Here is a 23,007-nt window from a genome sequence, read left to right on the forward strand (position 1 = left end):
TTTCGGCTCTATTGATAAAATGCAGGGAAACTGTTCAAAGCATTTCCATCAACGGCGATGATTTACTCACATCCTACTGAGTTTCTAATCTGCGATATCACATGAGCCACATTATTGAATGGAATATCGGGCCTCTGTTCCGCGAGCTTCAGAGGGAAAAATGTGCAGATTTATGAGTCAAAGTGTCAGAAGTCATTTTGGGATTTCTACTGAGTTTCATATTATAGATTTATTACACAGCATCTGTTTTAACAAGTGGCAAAAGTAGTGAGACATCCTTTTTGCTGAGGTTTTTAATAACTGTCATGCCTCATCTCATTTATTCTCTATTGCTCCATGTCTCTCTCGCGCTCTCCACCAAGAAGTTCCATTACGAATTGGTAATTTGCTCAGAGAACATGAAGGGAAAGAATAATTAAAGAAATTGTTTTAAATTGCTTCCTAAAACTGGCTTTTTCTGGGACTGTGTCAAGGTCAGGGGCAAATCAGTCCTCCTCCACTTCCAGAAGTCTGCCTGAGTGTGATGTAAGACCGCCTGGATACTGAGGGCTTAAATAATCTGCATCTCATTCCTGTAGCTTCTTGGAGGAGATGAAAAGTAACTATTTTCCTTTGCACCAAATGGTGGTTGGCCTATTTGCTTCCTTTCTGGGAGTTCCTGATCTGTTCACCTCCATGCACCTGTGTTTCTGCATGAAGGACAGTCTTGTGCATGCAGGAACACAATAAGTATGAATATATATAGAAGATAATGCAAAATAAGAGATTGTAAGAAAATATGCGTTTAAGTCAACTCATTTTTTACAGAAACTAGCGACCAGACAAATGACAAGAAAGAGATTTGTCTGTTAGATTTGAACAGACAAATCTAGTTCAAATTCATTTTTTAAACTAACTTATTAAATATTTTAACTTGATTATTTAAAAATTCATATTTGGTGGAGAAATCGAGATTTTTTTTATCACATATTTCTTGCATGGTGGCAAGCACCAGATTTTTTTGCTATTTGTCTCACTCCTACTGCTATTTCATACCTACACACTTTAAACACTGAATATCATTTTACTCATCTAGTTGTTTTAATACTTTAATTAATTATTGCGGACATGATTAATAAAAGTTACACAATGCTTTTAATTCATTACATATTCTCTGAAAACATTTAGATACATTTCCATTTATTTTCATTGTAGAGTTTGGTCCCATATAATCTTCTGAAATATTATGTATTTAGATTCCTATCAAAACCAAACAAACTCTAATCAACCTCCTGCTGGTAGATGTTTCCTTACAGTAGACTATGGGTAAATCTTATGAAACTACCATTAATTATCAAAGTGGCTCTTCACCAGTCTGTTGTTGTACTGACAGCTTGTAAATCTTAAAGACAGTTCCTCACAAACCAGATTCAAAATATTCTTTTAAGATCTTAAGTAGAATATGTGCATGTATTGGAATGTTACAGATAGTCGAATTAAATTGTTATTCATATAGAAATGTTTATTTCTGAAAAAAATGTTTTGGTCTCTTGCTTTTTTGCGGGGCTGCAGACAAAAAGAAGGTGAAAAGAAATTGCATAATAGGTCTCAACATGAAACGAAAACACAAGGCCTCCCCAGGTGTTCTCTAACTGAACCATTAAAATGACTCAGTTTTTGCTGTTGCAACAATAACCAAATGATACCAGAGTGTAAACTCCATTCATGTTTTGCACATGGATGTTTTACTTTATGACTACTTACATTTTTACTGAACCACTAATGTAATGTATTTATTTGTTTTTAAATTTGAGGTCAGTCTGCAGTTTTTTTTAAACATGTTTTGAGTTTTACAACACAAACACATTATTGTTCAAACATATAATATTTACACGACATGCCCCCACCTACTAGTTTCTTTATCTATCCATCCTCTTTCGTTACCCACTCGATTCTGGCAGGGTCACAGGGGGGCTGTCGACTTGCTCATGTGGTCAGTGGTCATCAGTCTATAACACAGAGACATGGGACTAATAACAATGTATGCTCAAACTCAAAGCACCTGATATACTGGATTTCATTTTATATTAATTGGGGAAAACACGCACAGGTGGTGTAATAAAAATCCTGGATCTTCTTGCTGTGTGGCAACATAACTGTTCTACCATAGCCACCAGTGTCTTTAGTAATATCATCTTCCAGTTGTTATTTCCCTTTTGATTTACGTTGAAAATGCAATATTATTATTTGGAGTTTGAGCCCCAGCAGAGATTTATGGGTAAAGAGCAGAAAACAAATAAACACACATTGCAAACGTATGCTGAGTGCAAGGAAACAGAAAAACGATTGTCAGAAAGGTAAATAGGACACAGAACAAACGTCCATGCACACACACAGTTTCATCAGAAGACTTCCAGTCTACTTTAAACTGAACTAGGAGGTGCTGCTGTCCATGGTGCTGAAAGGCCAAGTTCACCTAGTAATTAAATAAAATGGTGAATATTGAAACATGTTCCAATAGCATAGTTTTAATAATAATAGAAATGAGCTTTATTAGCAATTCATTCATATCTACGCTGTTTTTCTGATAAAATCAATATTTTAATATTTTATTAGTGTGTTAAAAAAGTGACCAGTAATGAACTGACTAAGGTTTTGTTTAGATTTGGCCCTTAAATAAAACTATAATATACTCCTAAAAATATTGTAAAATACCACAGGTATTTTACAAGTGATAAATGTAGGGACATCTGATAAAAAAAAAATATAATTTAATAGTTGACTTAACAAAATGTTGTTAGAATTAATGAAACAAAGTTATAAATGTTAAATTAAATATGGTGCAATTTGTGTAAACTGGAATTAATTCCAGTAAATTCCTTCGATAGTCATTAAGAGTTTCCACTTTGGAATATTTCCCAAACCCGCCTCCTCCTGGAAAGCTAATACATTTATGTGAAGTCTCTGGAAAGTAGACATTTTCCACTACTTGTTATTCCAGCAGCAGGATTGTAGAATGACAGGAGGGCAAAACTGGTGAAACACAAATACCTGAAATTGAACAGGTCAAGAGACCATGGCTTCCAAATAACCAGTGGAGAACTTGTACAGGTGCAACTGGACATCGCTTTCTTTAACCATTCCTGACACCCCCCTCGTCAATGCTGCCCTGGGTGGTTGTCCATTTCGTCAATGTTAAGAAAAGCCAATTTTTTTTATTATAGTTTTTCTAACAAAAGTGAAGACATTTCAAATTAATCTTGAACCAATTCAACAAGCTGTGACTCCATAACGCACAAAACAAAAATCCAACAATAATATTCAGCAGCAGCAGAGAAAGGAAGCACTGGAGACTTTACGCAGCTGCAAAAGTCACTCTCCCCATTTTGTCCTCTAAGTCACAGTACGGAGAGAGAAGGAGGCAGCGAGAGAGGAGAGAAGAGGAGAGAGGGAGGGAGTATAGTGAGAGTCTCGGACTGGTTAGCCTACCTATCCACTAGGAGGAGAGGAGAGGCAGCCGAGCAGCAGCAAAACAATAAACACCCACTACTACAAATCACATCGGCGGAGTTCACGGCGCACGCAATCAAAAAGAAAGAAAGAAACAGGAGTAATACTAAGAGACAACTGAGACAAAACGCCATTGTGTTCGGCCGGGAGTGAAGTCACACAGCCATGTATCTCAACAGGGAAGAGGACATCAGCAAAGGTAAGGAGATCCTGTCAAGAACTGCCACTCTGTGCTGGGGGAGCGTCCTGACAGTTTCAAGGTGTTTCATTGCTTAACGCGCCTCCTGTGCTGGAGGTGACACCAAAAAAAGGTGGGAATGTTCTGTCACACATCCTCCCCTTTAATGTGGCTCGTACTGGGAAGCCTCGTCCTTTCTGCGCGGACAGGGGATGTTGCTGAAAAGTGTGGGCTGTCATTATGTAATATCGGTGCAGTTAATTGCCCCCTAAGAGGATGCGTATCTGCACGCCCGATCCTGTTTTCTGCTTCTTTACTAAACCGATCATTTGTGAACCTGTTGTGGGCACATCCACTTTAGTCGTGCACGAATTTTGCAAGTGTGCACCGGCTGGATTTGTGCGCTTATTTAATGTTGTGGACGTTACGGGTAACGTAGCACAAGGTCAAAGCCTTGAGCTGCAAAGAAAAACCCCGGTCTAAATAGGTTATTATCTTGTGCGCTCTGCAGCATCCTGCAAAAAAAAAAAAAAAAAAAAAAAAAAAAAAAAAAAAAGATTCAAACGGAGTCGGCTGCAGCTTAATGCTTGTAAGGAGAGATAACCGTGCCGCAGCGAGAGGGGTAAAGAAGGGTACAAAGGAGGAATATTTGAGTAATCTCTCCCACGTGTTTTTGAGGCGTGATTCCCCTCTCTCCACGGCTGCTCAGAAACGCACTCGACTCTCATCCCCTGCTGCTCCCCACGAAGCATAAATAACTCCCCCCGGACTGAGAGGTAACACTAATTACCACCTAAATCTTCAGGTTGTACGGGAATAACACCTGCTGCTACTGGGTACCAGTCGCTGCAGGTGAGGAGGTGAGGGTGGTGAAAGAGGGCGCCAAAGGTGGAGTGGGAGGAGCCGTTTTTGTTCAGTTTCCCCCCGTGTGGTGTGAGATGTGATCTCACACGGACCGCAACACCGTGGATACTGTACGGGGAAGTGTTGAGAGGGAAGCAGCAGCAGATCCGTGAGATGGTGATGGTGGTGGCAGCTGGAGACGGAAACAAGAAGATACACAGAACCAAGATTACAGCACCAAACAATCCTCTCATTGACGTTTTGTCTTTCTTTCTGTCTTTACAAGAACATAAAGGTAAAGACAATTACTTAATAGACAGTAAATACAATAATCCATCACTTCTTAAGGTCCAGGTTCGAGACATGTTATAATTCTTCGCAGCATAAATTCAACAAGCTGTCAGAATTATTGCTGTCCTTATTGACACCATCACACATCTGCGGATTTGCTGTCTGCGTCCCGTTCTGTCACATCCCAGTGGTTATCCCAGTGGGATCTTGTGACTATGGAGACTACTGGAGTACAGTGAACTCATCATCAGATTCAAGATGTCAGTTTGAGATGATTTGAGCCTTGTGACTTGGTGCATTATCCTGTTGCAGGCAGCCATCAGCACACAGAAAGAGATGGATTTGGTCCACATTGAGACTCAGGTAGTCTGTGGCATTTAAACAGTGCTCAAACACTCATTGTCCCCAATGTACCCCCAATGCCAGATGGACCTGTGCTTTTATGTTGTTTATACCTAATTCTTACTGTGGTATATGAATGCTGCAGCTGAAATCACAACTTATTGGACCAGGCTGCGTTTTTTTTTCTAACCTATTATTGTCCTTTTATGATGAGCCTCAGGTTTTTGTACTTAACAGACTGCAGTGACTCCAGATGTGCTGCTCTGGGGGATGAGCTTAATTGAAAAACACAACTTTTAAATTGTGAACATTGTTTTTGCTTTTGATCGGCTCTCACAAGTTCAAATTTTGTATGGTTTGCTTTAAAAAGCTGTAAGTATCTGTCAAGGGAGGTTGCCAGGTTGCCCAGAATAGGACTCGTATCAAATATCTAAACCTTTTAGTTTCAGTCTGATTGAGCAGTTGTAAAACTTGGGGGAGAAAAATATATTTAAAAATCATTTATCCGATGCAGTGCTGCACAGTGGAGCAGATGCGAGCACTGTGTCCATCTGCAAGACAATGGATACAAGACAGTCCTGGATTTGAATCTAGTATCTTTCTGAATAGAGTTAGAGTTTCTCCCTGAGCATGGGTGGTTTCTTTCTGGGTAGTCTCACTTCCACCCACTGTCCAAAAGCATGACTGTTCGGTCAATTCAATATGCTGAATTGTGTCCTCTGTGTTTCTGTGATGAACTGGTGACTTGACCAGCTAGAGATGGGCACCAGTTCCTCCACAAATGGGCACTGAACATAGCTGGACAGATGATAATTCTATACATATGAAACCCTTTTATAATTGTATACATAATAACAACAATTCATGATTTAAAAAAATATGAAGCAGTCTGGTTCTGCTTTTGAAGTTGCAGTATCTTTTGTCTGCTAGTGAGCAGAAGCCTCGGTTCATCCTGGACAAAATCTAGAGATATTCTGCTCCCCTCACTATCCTCTGTTGGGCCCACTTGTCCACCATAATTCAGCTGGAAGACAACACTGAAATGCAATACATCAAAAACACCCAATCACAGCTCTGTAGAAGATTTTTTCTTTAAAAGCTCAGTCTCTGCTGAGTGCTTCACACTCCCTGTGGTGTTCTTCAACCATGGTGGGGTCATCAGAGATCTGCAGTTTTTGGAACTCAGCGTTATCAACTCTTTCTAATTCACGGATGCTGAGGCTGCAGGTTGTGACCTCAGGTCGTAACCTCTGGAAGACGACAATGATCTCCTTTACTTATTCATGTTGAGCACCAGGTTGTTGCTGCTGCAAAGGCTTTCTCGCTGTTTCACTTCTCCTACATATAATTACACTTGATTCCTATTAATGACTTCTAGTACTGTGGGAATATTTTTGCAGAACTCGAAACAAAATGCAGGAGGGAAACTTATGTTTGTGGATGCATTTACAAAAAGGGGAATTTTTTTATCTGTTCAGAAACATTCAAAGAGCAAGAAAAGCATAACTTTGATTCCCAAGTATTTCACTTCTGGAAGGCAGGTTAAAGAAAAACTGGCTAACTATTGTTTCTTAATCTTGTTAACGACTGACTTGATCTCTAAGCTGGTCTGATTCCGAAAGTCAATACAGTATGAGTCAAAATACCACTAAGGCTGTTGACAAATTAATACTGCATTAAAATTTTGACTTAAATTAAAAAAATCTTGATGCTGCCATGATGATTTTTTTCCTTTATGTCAGTGTTCATTCAGAAAACTAAAAGTTGACACCTTAAACTCTATGGTCAAGTTTGGTGTAGTGGCTTATCAGAAGGTAAATACATTCAGAGTTAATTCATGAGTTTGATTAATGGTAAAATTTTCTTCAGAACAGAGCAAGATTTATTTATCCTTGTTTCATTCAGAGTGAACCAGTCAATGAAGCTGGAGACAATAGCTTCTCTTTGACTGACACATTCAGTGTATTCCATAGCTGAGTGGGTTACATCACAATGGATGCATCTTTTACACACAGTCTTTTAGAAATGGAGTTGTTTTCACCTCATCAAACAATCTTTATTGAAATCCGCTGGTGGATTGAAAGCTGGAGGCAGCGTTTTTTGTTTTTATAAATGTCTATGTTGCAATTTTGTCATTTTTAGTAAGTACATTGACTTAATTTCCTCTTTAATGAGTTGAATCTCTCTCTATGTTGTTATTTAGTTCTTATGAGCAAACAACAAAGTTTGTTGACATTGTTAAATTGACATTATTACAAATTTTAGCTGAAAAAAAAAAACATTGTACCAATGCACCCCAAGAGTCTTTTCTGGCATTTAGGCTTGAAAAATGGCCAAGTTTGTTTCTGGTTTCCTGCTTTCCAAAAACACTTTGTGAGAAAAATAATGGACAAAATTGCAAAAGTGAGAAAAAAAAACTGCAACTCTGTCTTCATTTCTGAGCTCAGTATTTTCATTTTTGTCATTTCCTTTTTCTTGAACAGGAATCTCATTCTGAGTAAAACAATCAGTCAAGGTTGTGGCCACAATGCAAGGCTTTATTGAACAAAATACTTGTTTTGTGAGCTGGGTTGAGTTGAGTTGTTTTGAGGTTTTTTATTCATCTGTGTTCTTTAGTCTCTCTTTTTTGTTTCTGTTTATTTAGTTAAATGCTTCTTAGTGTTTCTAGTTCATTTCTTGTCTCTAGTTGTCTCTTGTTACTCTTTTTAATTGTTTTTTAGGTTTAGTCATTCTTTAGTGACTAAAGATTTATTTCCCAGTCCCTGTGTACTCTTTCTCTCTCTCTCTCTCTCTCTCTCTCTCTCTCTCTCTCTCTCTCTCTCTCTCTCTCTCTCTCTCTCTCTCTCTCTCTCTCTTCTGCTACAATCAGCACCACACCTGCAATCAGTTAGCCAATCAGCTCAGCTCCATTGTTCCTCATTCACTCTCTCAGTACTTAAACACTTCAATTCCTCTTGCTCTTTGTTTCTTCCCTGTTTTACACTGCTGGATTTTTTCCCCCCCTTCAATTTAAGTTCTTTTTTTTGCTCTGGTTCCCTGTTGACCCTGTGATTTTTGTAAGTTTGTCCATTATTTTTCTCATTAAGGATTCTTCATTTACTTCACATCTTTGCCTTTCTGCTTTTGGGTCCACCATCAAAACACACATCATGACAACTTGTGCTGTTTATGTTTTCCTTCTGACGAGACAAAAACTATTGATTTCAGTTAAAGCTGCATTGAACTAGAATGGCACAATATCAGGGAAACGTGACTGGGATACTAGACCTAAAAACTGTGATGAAGATATTGATTATGATTAGCCCATTCTGTTTTTTTTCCTCCTTTTTCACAATGATCGCAACACTGTGAGATTCAGGATCTCTGTACTTTCATTCCAATTGACTCCCATGTCAATTCCCATGTAGAGATCATGTTTATTTGTTAAAGCTGACTTCTATTCATCAATAATCCAAAAAATGTCAAATTTTAAGACATACTTCAGTGTTATTCAGACATAGTTTTGGGCAGTTTGTAATTTGCAGCCCGCCATGGACAGTACCTTTCCTTTTAGTTGACTATTTTAAATTTCGATTCATTAAATACATTCTCATAAAATCAACTGCAATATGAAGGAATCGTGTGATTTGAAGGTGTTATGGTCAAGGAGCAGAGCACATATTATGACCCATTGTTGTGCATTGAAACATGTTTCCTCTTAAGCTGTGTTATCCATGCAGCTTATATGCTTGCCAATTTCCCAATGCAACCCCCAAACCTCATTGAAATCGACAATATGACCCCATCAAATTCTGGAAATGCTACCGATAAATGCAGCCTCAACCATATTTGAAAACAGTGAAATATCTCTTAAATCTAGCAGAGGCAGGAAGCCCTGAAGCAGATGCTAACTTTCGGTTAGTTGGCATGGTGTTTATTTTGCCTGTCAATGTTTTCCTTTCTTGCTAAGTGGTATTGCACAAACAATTTAAAAACAGTGGGGGCCTCATTGATGCTTTCTGTGTTGTCAACCAGTCTGATGGAAAATCTTTATAAAACAAAACTGTCAAAACACCAAGACAATTCAAGAACTACTTCCTCTCTTCAAAATAAGAGTCTCAGACGTAGGTACAAGTTGTGAAGCTTTAAGAGCTCACCTTAGTTCTTTACTGGGCTAAGTCAAATATGAAAAGCAACTTGATTACATTTTACAAGACAAACTTTACTTTGACAAGAAACATCCTAAAGTTGTGAGGTCCTGTGTCGCATATTGCTGCATGCTGTCCTTTTGGCTGCCTGAAACATCCTCTGTCTGCTGACCTATTCCCTATTAAGACTTACTGTCAGACACTTCTGCAACTGCCCGATCCCAACACTTTTTGTTGCTGGTTCTAGATATGCCAGTTCTTTGCATCAAATCCTTCATGTGTACATACCTGACTCTGCTTTCCAAGTGTACCAAATTACCCTCCATTTGTACTGTTCTTCTTTGATCCTACAACAGTTTTTGGGAGTAACTGTTGTACTTTTGGCCTTTTAATGTGATTCTCTCTTTAAAATTGGCCAAGAACTTGGTTTACGAAAAAGGATCAAATGGCTGAAGCATTTTTCAAATTTGCCTTTTACAAATTGTTGGCTCTGATGATTATTACGTGCTAAAACAGGCTCAATGTTTTGCTGATGTTTTTACTTGGTTCACATATTGATGACAGAGGATTAGAGGGGAGTCTGGTCAAACAAGTTGGTCATATGTAAGCTTAAAAGTCTGACATGAAGTGCTCCTTGACCAATGCTGTCCTTAGCAAAAACAGTAAATTACAGTTTGTGGAATGATGGGAATGAACAGGATATTGTGGCGTTCCATAATTTACTCAGTCTGATTGTGAAATGGGTTATTATTTATACTCTCGAGAAAACATTCAACAACTACATTGAGAATTATGTAGTCTGTATTCAAAATGTTATTTTGAAATGTCCTGGTTGGAAAACTATTCAGGGCCGACATTCTTCTTGCTACCCTCACTTTCACCCATTGACCACTGAAGGCACTCACCAGTCCCCAGGTGACCCTGCAGGATTAAGTGGGTATGGAAAATTAAAGAATGGATGCACCTAACTGGCCAAGATTTTATTTGACCAAATCAATATTTACTGGAATTCATCAGCATAGGTCAGCTGTGCGCTGGTTTTCTGTGTTGCTTTCCACAGTAGCTGGTGTTTTTCCATTTTAACAACCCCATGCGTGCGTGAAAGTGAGAGTGCAGGAAGTGTCACCGCCCTACACATAACCAGAACTCTGTGCCTGCTCATAAAATGACTGCAATGCTGCCATCACAGGAGGGTTTCTGGCAGCGGAAGACTAATCTCCTCCTAAACAGCAGTGATATTTATTTGCCAAAATGCCACAGGGTTAGAAATATCGGACTTCATTTGTTGATGGCTTTTAATGAACTGATGTTTGTAGGTAAGCAACTTTAGCCTTAAATGCATTTAACCACTGATGGAACAAGGCTGGATTTTGGAAAAAATCACAAGATATGGTGGCTGTGTTTTTTTTGTTTCTGGTGACTTTAGTTTTACTCCAAAATAGAGTGCAATTTAGTGGAGACAAAACTCAATGCTGTTTCTATCTGAGAGCAACAACTCAATGCAATGATTCATACTTTTTGTCTTTTTATCTTGTTCTAACAGAATTTGTGCATGGGGTAAATTTGCCTTAGCTTTATTTACTGTGTGGTCTTGTATTGAATCTGGCAGCATATACAGCTTGAATATGAAATGTTGTAACACCAACAGTTTTGCTATTGATTTAGGTTGATACTTTATTTGGTTTTGGGCCCGAGTTCAAACTTCTGGTCAAGGCCAGCAGTCTAAATGACTTATGTTTGGCATGCATGAGCTGTACTAGAGAGAGCAAGAGGTGGAATCTGTTTGTTTATTTTGACATTTTTGACTTATATGCAACTAGGAAAATATGCAGCAGATGGATGCTATAAGGAATACGTATTGTGAGCTGTCTGTTTTTTCTTTTTCTTTAGAAGAGCTGGAGGTTCCAGTGTTTGTGTTTAGCTCTATTTCTGTCGTCTAGAGAGTCACTGACTGAGCAATTGCTGCCATTAGATTTCTATACTCTCGTTATTTTTCCTACTAGCTCAGTGATTATTTCTTTAACTGTGTTTCTTTCCTGCACAACTATTTTATGCAAGTATTGTTGCCATTAACTCCTTGTTTTGTTTCACATAGAAATTACTCATTAAGTCACTAACATAATTTCAAACTGAACTGGACTATATATAGCTAGATATGAGTTGGATCTGTTAGTCTTTTAAAATACCTTCAGGTAACATTTGTTTTGAATCGGTGCTACTTAATGAAACTGAACTAAAATAAAATAAAAGATGCATGGATCTTTAATAAATCCAGTTGAACATGCAGTATGTTTAGACAGTCAAACCTGTGGATACGGCAAGAACTTACCACTTAATTAGAAGGTCTTCAATGCGCCCCGGGATTTTACACTATCTACTTTCTGGCTTCTGTAAATTGATGGTGAGCATCAAAGGATTTTAACTGTAGAGGAAATGAAATAGAGAACTGAGTGGATTTCTGGGGCGTCTTTAACGTGGTATGAAGTTTAAGTGTGAGCAGAAGATTGTGAGCTCTTAACCTCTTTGTTATTATTGCCCTGTAGAAATTGATGATGTCCCTCTACTTCATGGCTGTTTTACTAATGTGTGATGGGAAATTATTTGGGGGCAATTGCTCCAGCAGTGTTGTAATGTCCACGCCTCTTAGGGCAAGATGAATTGAAACAGAGCTGGATGGCAAGAGAAAAAGGTACTTGGCTTGGCAGCTGGGCTCAACAAGTCTCATTTTCTTTGATCAAAACTTTAAAGGAGGATTAGCCGAGATCTAAATTCATGACTCCCTGACTTAAATTCTTTACAGCACAAAGCAGCTGTGAGCCACCCTGTTGTCCTGTCAGCTTGCTGCATTGATATCAGATGCAAAGCCTGGATTAAACACAACACATTCACCCCTGTGCACATTAAAACGGGGAACACAATCATAACAGAGCCGGTTTGTATAAAAGGAACATAAACTGGCAGAGGAAAAAAAAAACAAAACATTTTGGACACGTTTTTCACCTTGATCAAATGGCTAATGGCTCCAGTTAAGGTTGCAGATGTGGGCTGTGAGTTAAAACCGCAGGGAAAATATGAAGGATTGCAAGAGTAAGAGGAACAGGCTGCAAAAGAGTGCAATTAGATGCTTTTGTAGAAACACCTGCAAAGAAACGTGGGTTTGAACCTGCTGTGTTTGTCGACCCCCCAGTGGAAAGAGGAAGCCAGTCACCTGATTAGAGCAAAGTCTAATCAAAGTTTGAATCGAGTAAAAAGCACCGCACAAGAAAACTGAATTGCATTTGTACCAAGTTCCACTAGTTGTTATTGAGGAAGTGGAAGCCTTTTATACTTCTGTATGCTGGAATCAGTCAGTCGATAAAGAAATACAAGCTAAACGTTTTTTTCCCTATTCATGTCTACAGTGCCTTTCACTACTTTTTCATATTTCATCATGTAAAAACACAAATCTCAATGGATTTTATTTAGATTTTCTGTCATAGACCAGATCTGAGTTGTGTAAAATTTATATTTTCTTTAACAAACACAATGTGGGATTTATTTTTTTATATTTCTTACAATTGAAAGCATGAAAAGTCCGACCTACACCGAAATTATAATTCATTGCAGCTTCTGCCTCCAGAGGTCACCTGATTAGCAAGTAGTCCGCATGAGTGTAATTTAATCACAGTAGAAATCCATTTTTTCTGTGCATCATGTAAAAACTGTAAGGTTATGGGACAACCTGCAAATCCACAGTGATACCTAAACTGTAATAGCCAGTCAAGGAAAGTGTTAGTTGGCAAGAATAAAGCAGTCAGTGAAAGAAAACCATAAGTCTTGCATGCATTTTGGCACAAGATGCTCTGGGCAGATCAGGCCAGAATTGAACATCCTGCTCTGCATGCAAAACACAATGTTTGGCGGATAAGTAATGCTACACATCATCCACAAACTACCGCTGCAGTGACGAGTGAGGGCTCATCATTGTGTTACAAGCATTGCTCAGTTCTGAACAGAGCAATCCTTTTAAAGAGACTGCAAAGACATGGCTAACCTGCCCGGAGGTCATTGACCCTGAAACCAAACTTGTACAACTAGAACTCGAGACTTGAAATCTTGTTCAGAAATCCTCTACATAGAAACGATGGCAAAGCCCTCATTGTCTATGTAAAGCTGACAACAGAGAGATTCCCCATTAATTTTGCAGCTAGAGATGCAGCGAAACAATCTCATTTCAAGCATTGATCAATGGAGACTAAAAACACATCCAAATCATAATTCATAATTTTAAAAGGTTTCCTTTCACTTCAGAATGATGCACTACATTACAATAGACTAGCCCATAACCTTCCTCCACTAACAACTAAACAAAACAAAAAAGTGATTTGCCGTTGTAACATATCAAAATGTGAAATAGTAGAAAGTAGCTTCTGTTCTAATAGCAGACTTGTTGATACAGTATCTGAATACTGGAGTTATTTTTATAGTATTCTCGCTCTGGTGACTCAAGGGGAAGGGGAGGTCCTTCACTTCTCCTTTCTCTGCCATCTTCCATTCCCTTTCTCCTGTGAGTCTCAGGGAGAAGGAGAAAAAGGATTGCGGCGGTTAACATTAGCTAGCCACAGGAGGAGTGATAGACAGGAAAAGCTAGACTGGCATACAATAGAGTGGGGGTGAACTGGGGGGGAAAAAAGAAGCAGAGAATAAGTGAGACGGGAGGACGGGATAAGCAAAGAACAAGCCCCGGAGTGCTAGCAAGTCAAGGTCACACAGAGGATAGCAGGCCCTGTGTGTGTGTGTGTGTGTGTGTGCGTGTGTGTGTGTGTGTGTGTGTGTGTGCGTGGGTGTGTGTGTGTGTGTGCGTGTGTGTAGAAAAGCAAAAGTGCAGAGATGGACAGCTAGTACAGAAATTAGCGACGGGCTAGTGAAAGCCGACTGGTTTAGCTTGGGAAACATGAGGGATAAAAACAGCAAAAGCTGAAGAAACTTAATGCCATACACAACATTACTTAAAAAAAAATCAACATTTTTAGAAAATGTGGTCAGCAGAAATATAAATCCACAACAAGAGATAGTTGTTTTTTTCCTGACCGTTCAACACATACTGGCAAGCCAAACTTCTTAAAAGACATAGGTCTTTAAATTCTTTTAATATTACTTTGTCTGAAGTTGTCTGAAGTGCCATCTAAAAACTTTGTTGTCCTTTTTTATGCCATATTATCAGAATTTATAGCATCTATAAAAAACTTTTAAGTGTTAAGTCAGTTGCCTAATTGAATATTTTGTCTAAATTGTCCATGTTAGCTCTTATTGCATGTTTATGGGACTTTGTCCCACTGGACGGAGAATCAGTCTGAAGTGTACTGCAGCCTCTAACATGGTTTCTTCCAGTATTAAACTGTATTTAGTTTCTGCCTTTTCATAGCAGAAACGATGTGGGGCATGAAGAGATTTTCCCACCAGATCTGTGGATTTATGCAATTCCTTCAGAGTTACTGTTGACCTCCTGGCTGCTTCTCTGCAGCGGACCTGTAGGTTTAGGCGGACGGCCATGACTTGGTAGGTTTATAGGTCTGTCATAAACACTTCATTAGCAAACGGTGGATTAAACAGAAGTTCTTGCTATATTTAAAGCTGCAGATCACACTGCTGCAATAAGTAATAAATCCATTAATTGCACGATAAATTGAATAGTTTGATCATTTCCATTTGCATGATTGTTTGTGTTTCTCGTGTCTGTCCTTCTTTCTACCAAAGACTGGATGACAAATCTTCTGTCTGGTTCAATTGTCTCAACTAGTTATTGTTATTGTTTATCACAATTACTTTTTGCACAATTTTCTATGGTGACAGGCCTGGCTGTGAATATTGTTTTCATTACCTTACCCTGCTTTATACGTCTCCACAGCTTCATCCCTGGCTTGTCTGTTGTGTTCATAAAATCTTGATTCACTAATGATCTCTAACATTTTGTCATTAGACTGATATTAAATTAAACATAGTCTCTAATTACTAATTAAACTAATTACAGGGGGCTAAATACATATGTGTATTTTTTTTTTGTACTTCACAGCTATACATGCTTTGTGCTAGTCTATGACTTATGTTTACCATGATATACATTGATGTATGTTGTTGGATGAAAAAATGAAATAAGTTTCTTGGGATTTTAATGTTGGTTTCATGTTTTGTTTATATACACAGACACAATAAATAAAAGTTTTTGCATATTTTCAGTGCCAATGGATGCTTCACATGTATATCTATCCTTCTCTCCTGATATGGTCTAATGTCTAAATCTCACTATGGTTGACTGGAGTAAGAGGCAGCTGTGGTACATTTGTCCTGTTTATGGTGAAAGGATGTGCGTGCAAGCTCAGTGAGTGTTTACACATCCAGCTCTCACAGTGTTTTTCCATTATGCTCTCTATTCTTCACGTTGCCTTCAGTGACCTCCACCGTCTCATTGTAGGTGCAACTGTCAGTACGTGAATTTGTTTTGAAAATGAATAGTTGTAGCTCTGGTTGTATGTCCCCCTCTTCTGTACTCTAAAAGCAAAGGGGGAAGAAGAAGAGGCTTCTAATCCCAACCTGAAGCCTTGCTATTATTTTGTTTAGTGCTGGTGAAAGACTTGGTGTTTGGCATTTTAGTAATTTTCTTTTATCCACTTACTCGTGCATGATGCTACTTTAGAAGTACAATCTCCGTCTCTTCAAACATATCAGCTTTGTTTATAGTTCACACCCAAGAGAGATTACGCTTGTGAGCTGTTGCCATAGTGTTTTGGAGCACCAATGAAGTGATGCACAACATCTGAGGTTACTCTGGTGCTCTGACATATCTCTAAAGAGCATTAAGCATAAAGTCATGACAGGGTATGATCCGTCTGCGTAGAAGTCACCCCATGCTTGACCTCTGAGATCATGTCCAGCTTTTGCTGCTTTAAAGAAGCTTAAACACTTGCTGCATAGATCTTAGGCATTTTCTTTTTTCCAGTATGTCAGTCTCGCCATTAATCCTTGCATTGAACCTCAAATGGTTACACAATCACATCCGGGTTTGTGGATGTGATTGTGCTGGGTATCATCCGGTTTATGATACCCGGCAAATTATCTGCAAATATTCAGTGTGTGATTAATCTTCTAAACGTAATGATTTCTTACATGTCTTCAGTGGCAGCTTTGTTAAAAAATGGTTCAGGCCACCGAGTTTAATCATGCATATTCTGAACAGACAATGTTCCTGAGAGACAAGGAGCACATGGAGCCGAGTCCGTCAAAGGAAGTGCTTTTCTACATGAGTGTCTACTGAAAGTAGGGAAATTTACACTTGCATATAAAAAATAGAACCACCCAGTAATTATGCAGTTATTTCTGCAGACATATTCACATTTCCCAATCAATTTTTATATATTTTTTGTTTCTGGAAAAATATGAAATAGAATTACAGGCAAATACTTGAAATTAACTTTCTTTACCCCTAACTAGGAGATATCAACAAGAAAGTGTGTTCGAAAAAGTTATGGCAGCCTACCCTGCCTGTGTTTTAGTCCAGCATCTTAGTGCACATCAAAGGAGGAAATGAACCAGAGCTCATTTTAAAATGATTGAAATCCTTAGGTTCAAAGCATGACATGGTAGCTTTTAGTTTTGGTGCATTAACTTTGTGGAAAAATATCAGATTTATTTTAGTTTCCAGAGTCATCCAATCATTGGTCAAGTTTGATCTGTTTTTACTTACCAGCCAATTTCTCACTGCATCTCTCGAGTCAGTCTTGATGTTGTTAGTAATTTTCTGTTGTAAACAACTAACATCATAGGAAACAACAACCAAACATTGTTGGATGTGCGGCCTCAGTTTAGGTTAATATAAGAATAGCACAGAATCTCTGCAGCAGCACCCACCTGGACTCTTCCTCAGTTGTTATGAAAAAACATTAAAAATATTCAAACATTTTTACTCAAACAGTGTTACAAACTAATTCAGTGCAATTGTCACTTTATACTCCACTGCTGTTATTTGTTCTGAAAGTAACTACTGGCTAAAACAGTCAAAAGTGAAGCGTCTCATATCATTGCAGCTTCACACAAGAGGCAACAATAAACAGGTGATGAGTAAAAAAATAAGCAGGTCAAAAATGGTCTATGGTGGAAAGTGAAACACAGAAGAGCTGGGCCAACTTGAACCGTTCTGTTCTCTGGGGCAGAAGAGACTATTTTAGGACTCTGTGTCCTTTGGATGGCTACCATGCAGCTCACCTGCCGTCAAACCACTGCTGTCTTTCAGCTACAGTTTTATGAATTCAAGATATGTAGAAAAAACTGTCAGCATGAAGTGTCAGTGAAATCACAGGATCATATGAGAGCATTTCTGTAAATCTCCCTCATTTGGCTCCGCTCACCAAAAAAAACATGTTTATTGAACTCAAAGAATGTCTGGCTTCTTACATTTCCAATTCATCCAAACTACCAAAAAAAAAATATCTTGCATGTGTTCATTGATATATATTTCAGCACAATCATGATACAACTTTCAGTTATGCAATAGTTTGATTATGTTTATAACTTCCTAAAACTAAAACTATTTTAATATGAGTGTCTGCACACCTTCCTCTTCTGTTCAATATCACCTGAAAACTGGAGCACTACCTCTGTTCCAGTGGACCCTCGTTTGCTCTTGGACCTGAAAATGAGATTCTGGTCTGTTACCACACCTAATTAGCTCCCTGAAATCAACACAGTTGGTTAGAGGCTTTGGACGTTGCCCCAACGTGGCAGTTAAGCTGTGAACTATATTCCAAATGGGCATTCAGTCAAACTGGTCTTCAAAATAGTACCAGTAAGAACGGTTCTGATGTGACTGAGGTGAGTGCTTGGGCCTTGAAATGCATCAGCTAAAATAAATTGTAATCTATGTTTGAGTCAAATATCTTTTGAGATATTTAACTCAAACATAGATTACAATTGAATCCAAAAATATTATTAAACCTCCACAGCAGTTTTTTTCTCCCCCTCTTTTTTATGTTGTAGTCTTAATAGAATTAAAAAAAAGAAAAAAACAGAATATGTTAGAATCATAATGTAAAGGTCAGAGTGAAGGAAGTTGGAAATGGGTATCAGCCAAGAAAAGCCTGATCAGAGCATCTTGTCCAATTAATACAGCAGAATTGAAGTTGCTGTCTGGAGGGTATGAATCTGAAATGCTCACTGACAAAAGTAATGAATGTTGATATATTCAGTGTAACATGTTTGCTGTGGTACACCATGTTCCATGACTTAGTGTGTATGTTGGTTGTTGGAGCATTAATTTCTCTGTTTGTGTATGTAGCAGCAGCCTCTCAGTATTTAGCGGAAGAAAGAAAATAGTGTGATTCTGTGTGAGGCACCCTGTATTTGGCAAGGTACTCAGACTGACAGATTGGGCTATATGAGTGCCATCTCTTCGACTTGGCTGACTGAGCCTTTCTCCCTCATTCCTCTCTCCTGGCTTTCATTTCCTTATATCCCACTTCAGTGGTGATCAGCGAGGGAATGGACAATTTTTCTTTTCCTTCAGGTCATTCAGGTGTATATTTTGAAAAAGGAGGAACCAAATGCAGGCAAACAGGGAAGGCGAGGGACACAAGGTCCAAGAGTCCTGCAAGTCAGGAAGGCAAAATCTAAAATCCAAGTAATCTAAAAAGGTGCTGAAGAACAAAAAGGACAAAACAGGACATGATCAGAAAAGAATACAAAGAAGACAAAAATCAGTAACATGTCAAAGTCTTAAACTGTTTTAATGAACCCCAGACATATACACAAAACCATAAACCATGACAAGAATCCCCCTCTATGGAGTTATTTCCTGTATAAATGTGGCCTTAATTAATGAGTGAACAGCCGTCCCGGCGTGTCTTCCCTGTGGTCGAGCCAGTGAGTTCACTTCTGACTCTGAGGTTAAAGTGTCAGAGAAGACAGCTAGCACACGGCGTGCCCTTGCTTTACTCTCTTCCATTAGCGGCTTTTGGATGTGCATCACGACTGAGTAGAAATTACACACAATATGTAGATGATGAGCCAGAGAGATATTGTTCTACAGCATCTGTTATGAATAGGAGTCGATGGGAGTCATAGTCGTCTCTGTGTGGCTTGTTGTCGCAGATAATGAATGTTGAGAATTTGTTCACAAAAGATTTTCATCAGGAAATTTAACTAAATATATTCCAACAAACAAAGTAATTTCATTGGATTTATCAACACAGTTGTTTTCAAATTTGCACAATGTGGAGTCTTGCAATTTCTCTTGACGTCTTAATACTTTCAGTATTAATACTAACTTTCTAAATTTTGTCATACTGCAACCACAAATTTCAAAGTATGTTTTTGGTCATTCATGTGATTGGCCACCAAAAACCACTGCATAAATATAAAGTGAAACGCAGAAAAGTTTTCAAAATTTACACAAAAAAAATGATAATTTGGGCATTTGGCATGACATGTACTCAGGACATAACCCTAAATCAAAGAACACTTTGAATCTTTGTTCATCAGGTACAAAAGCAAACTTGGATTTGGACATATATATATATATTAAGATTTTTTTTCTTGGTGAAAAAAAATGCTACAGAATACAACATAACATCTTATGTTGTATTAAGTTTTTGTTGTTGCAAAAGCTGCACAACAAAATTTCAGATTTCTTTGCAAACATTATGTAGACAAATATTGACTTTTTTCTGGGGTTCACCCACTTACTTGAAATCTTCACCTTACTGCCATTACAACTGACATTGCTGTCATTCATCTTTGTAAATGATAGCTGTGGAGTTTTTCCTCCACTCTAATGACTCTGGCTCATTGTGAGTTTTCTTCTGGTAATATGCTTCTGTCAAGGAAAATAAGGCAGAGCTTCTTAATGAATTGCTCAGAGAATCCACTGCTGATGTATGAGAGGTCCCTCTTCTCACAATTTTGAGCACCAGCTGAGAATATGATGGAAAGAGTGCAGAGAATTGACTGAGGAGAGGAAGGAGCAGGCAGCAGACAGTAATGAACCCAGGGAGGGGGGAAAGACAACATAAGAAAACCCAACAAATACAAAATAAATGCACAGCGTCGAGTCATATGGAATCTTTGGCTTTTGATTTACAAATGGAGTATTTGCTTCGGACTGGGTATATCCAGTATGAACATAAATAAGAATGCAGGGAGACTTTTTGACTGTTTTGTCTATTTTTGACACTCTCTTTTTCCAAATTACCTGCATGACCTGCTTTTTGTGGCTTTATCTCGACACCTCCACCAGTCTTGGAACTTCGTTGGGGTCACCGGCTCATCATTTGCCGTTTGCCCTGGCAGCAGCCTGAATTTGTGCAGCTGGAGGAGCACAATGAATTGAATTCAAGCAATTGTGCATGCACGGGTGTGAGGCGGCAGAGCTCAGATTTGGACTCAGTGGAGCTGAGACACACCAGATTGGACTGAGTCGTCCGAGCAATGCGATTCTGATTGGCTTGGCCTACGGAGCAGAAATGTGCCTTTTGTGGAAAATGCACTCATATACTGTCACCAGTCCCCCCTTTGTTTACATCCATGGATCATGTTTCATTTACACAACATTCATCGATTAGTGCCAACCGCCCTGAAACCGTTCTCAATGATTATGACTCTCGATGCTTGGGAGGAGCGACTGATATCCGCAATGAGTCATAAAAGGCAACAAATTATGCACTCTGAAAGCCTGGACATTGGGTGATATTTCAATGTTTGGCCACTCACTCTTGGAGTCTATTTGCTCTCGGAGTTGGCACGTGCTCAAATACCCTTCAGACGTGCAGTTGCACAAGTAAACAGTGAAATCTTGACTCTCCAGTCTTATGGTGTGTTTTCTGTGCACCCAAAGGATTGCAGGCAGAATCCTTTTGAACTTCTTGCAATAAAACAAACAAGAGTCAGAGAGAGGTATGTTGAAATACGTCGTGACTCTGGTCAGCTCGTCACCACCAAACTGAAGTGCACAATTACACAATCGGAAAAGGATTCTTGAGTGCAAAGCTCTACTATGTGACATGTCATAGTTAGTTCACTGATGTTTTTGTGAGTCCTGCCTGGGGGGGCCATTTTTTTCACGGTGGTATTTTTTGTCATTATAAATTTTAGGATATTAACCATGTGTTGAGTTACATTACAGTTGATTTTGTGCTTGGTTTTACTCAAAGATATGAGTGTAAAGCAAAAATAAATAAATTGTTCTGTGATAACTCTTGTTTTATTGTAATTTGTATACAATAAAACAAGTGTATGAGCTAAAGAAAAGACAATAAATTATTCATAATTACTTTTTTAAATTAATTAGCTTTTTTTTTGTTTTTTGTTTTGCTGTTCACTGTTTTTACAAGCTGTTGTTTATTTTTTTGTCATGTCCGGGTGTTTTGTGAAGGGTAGAAGTCTGCCAGCCTCTGTTACTCCCTTGGTTCACTAAGCCAGGAAGTCACAGCGCCGCATCAGCTGACTTCCATAGGAGCAGGATCGGCTTTGTGGTCTAAGGGATGATTTCAGTGATGAGGTGCAACCAGGCAGCAGCAGCAGGGTTTACAAGAGTAAACAAGATTCAAGCCATTTACAAGTTGAAAATATCAGGAAAGTGAGAAGTGTGATTTAAATTTGAAGCACCTGCTCAGGCAATGGGATTGCTACACTGAGTTTTGAAAAGAATGGCATGGGGGAGACTTGGAATGAAGATTTCATGCACGATGCTGAGGCTGATGCAACATGACACAGTCTGTCGTCCCACACTGCCCGCTAACTTTTTATTACACTCACAGCTGTGCAGTATATCACCGTATCGCCGTTAGTCTAACAGGGGTCGAGATCAAGTCAGCTTTTTACCGTCCTGTAACAACCGCCCTTCTCAAAAACGTCATGGCTGTTTATGCTAATGCTGTTTTATGAACCCATTAACCAAAATTAGGTTTGCAATGGATTTTTATTTGCACAACACTGCTGATCATTTCCTCATACCCATATCATAATTAGGAAGAATGGTCAAACAATTTTTTCTCAAAAATGTTACATTTGAATGAAAAATCCTGCACAGTTAATATGTTGAAATTAAATGTATTTGTAGAGAGAATAATTACTGACACGTTTTACTGACGCATTTACAGTGCAATGCTGTATGCATTCCCTTATCAATGTAACTTATGAGTAAAACAGGTTTACACGAGCTTCTAGTGGAAAACAATGACATACATCAAATCCTTCATAGATTGCATTTAAGTAAATTTGATAATTATTCAGCATTGGTAATCAACATACTTCTTGTTGAATTGATGGCAATGTGTTATCAATCCTAATTCTAGGATTTCTTTCTTACATCAAGGCAAATTTATGCTTGCTGTTGTTGGCATCCTGAATAATGAGACGTGTTCTGTTCTTTTGGCTGGTTATGCAGATCCCATTTTTGTGAGAAAGCAAGTGGCACTTAGCAGATAGGAAGAGTGATGTCTAAAGGCATAAAGATGCAGCAAAAACAAAATTGGGTTCAGGAGAATAACACAAAAGATTTCAACAATATTTTTCGGATAAATAAGAATACTCTTTTTGTTGCATTCAAGTAAAACTTACTTTCTTTTTTTTTAAAAAATCTAACTGTTTCAAAGAATATGTATTTAATGTAAAATAAACCATTTCAAGTTCATCACCCTAAGTACATTAGAACTTAAAGGTTTTTTAAGTGGGAAATGTGTTAAGAGTCGGTGATGTGATGTTATGAGGATG

The 23,007-nt window shown here is 38.5% G+C and overlaps 1 protein-coding gene across 1 annotated transcript in view; it reads left to right on the forward strand.

Annotated features, from left to right (window-relative positions):
* Positions 1–3,352: 3,352 nt before the first annotated feature.
* The window catches only part of LOC129367787 (synaptotagmin-7-like), a 57,271-nt gene continuing 37,616 nt past the window's right edge, over positions 3,353–23,007 (forward strand). Inside the window, exon 1 of the mRNA XM_055042411.1 lies at positions 3,353–3,688. Within this exon, the coding sequence (XP_054898386.1) occupies positions 3,655–3,688 (34 nt within the window). The 5' untranslated portion in view covers positions 3,353–3,654. The remainder of the gene's footprint in view (positions 3,689–23,007) is intronic.

Source organism: Poeciliopsis prolifica, unplaced genomic scaffold (assembly GCF_027474105.1).
Source record: "Poeciliopsis prolifica strain line A6 unplaced genomic scaffold, Auburn_PproV2 SCAFFOLD001, whole genome shotgun sequence".
Taxonomy (NCBI): Eukaryota; Metazoa; Chordata; class Actinopteri; order Cyprinodontiformes; family Poeciliidae; genus Poeciliopsis; species Poeciliopsis prolifica.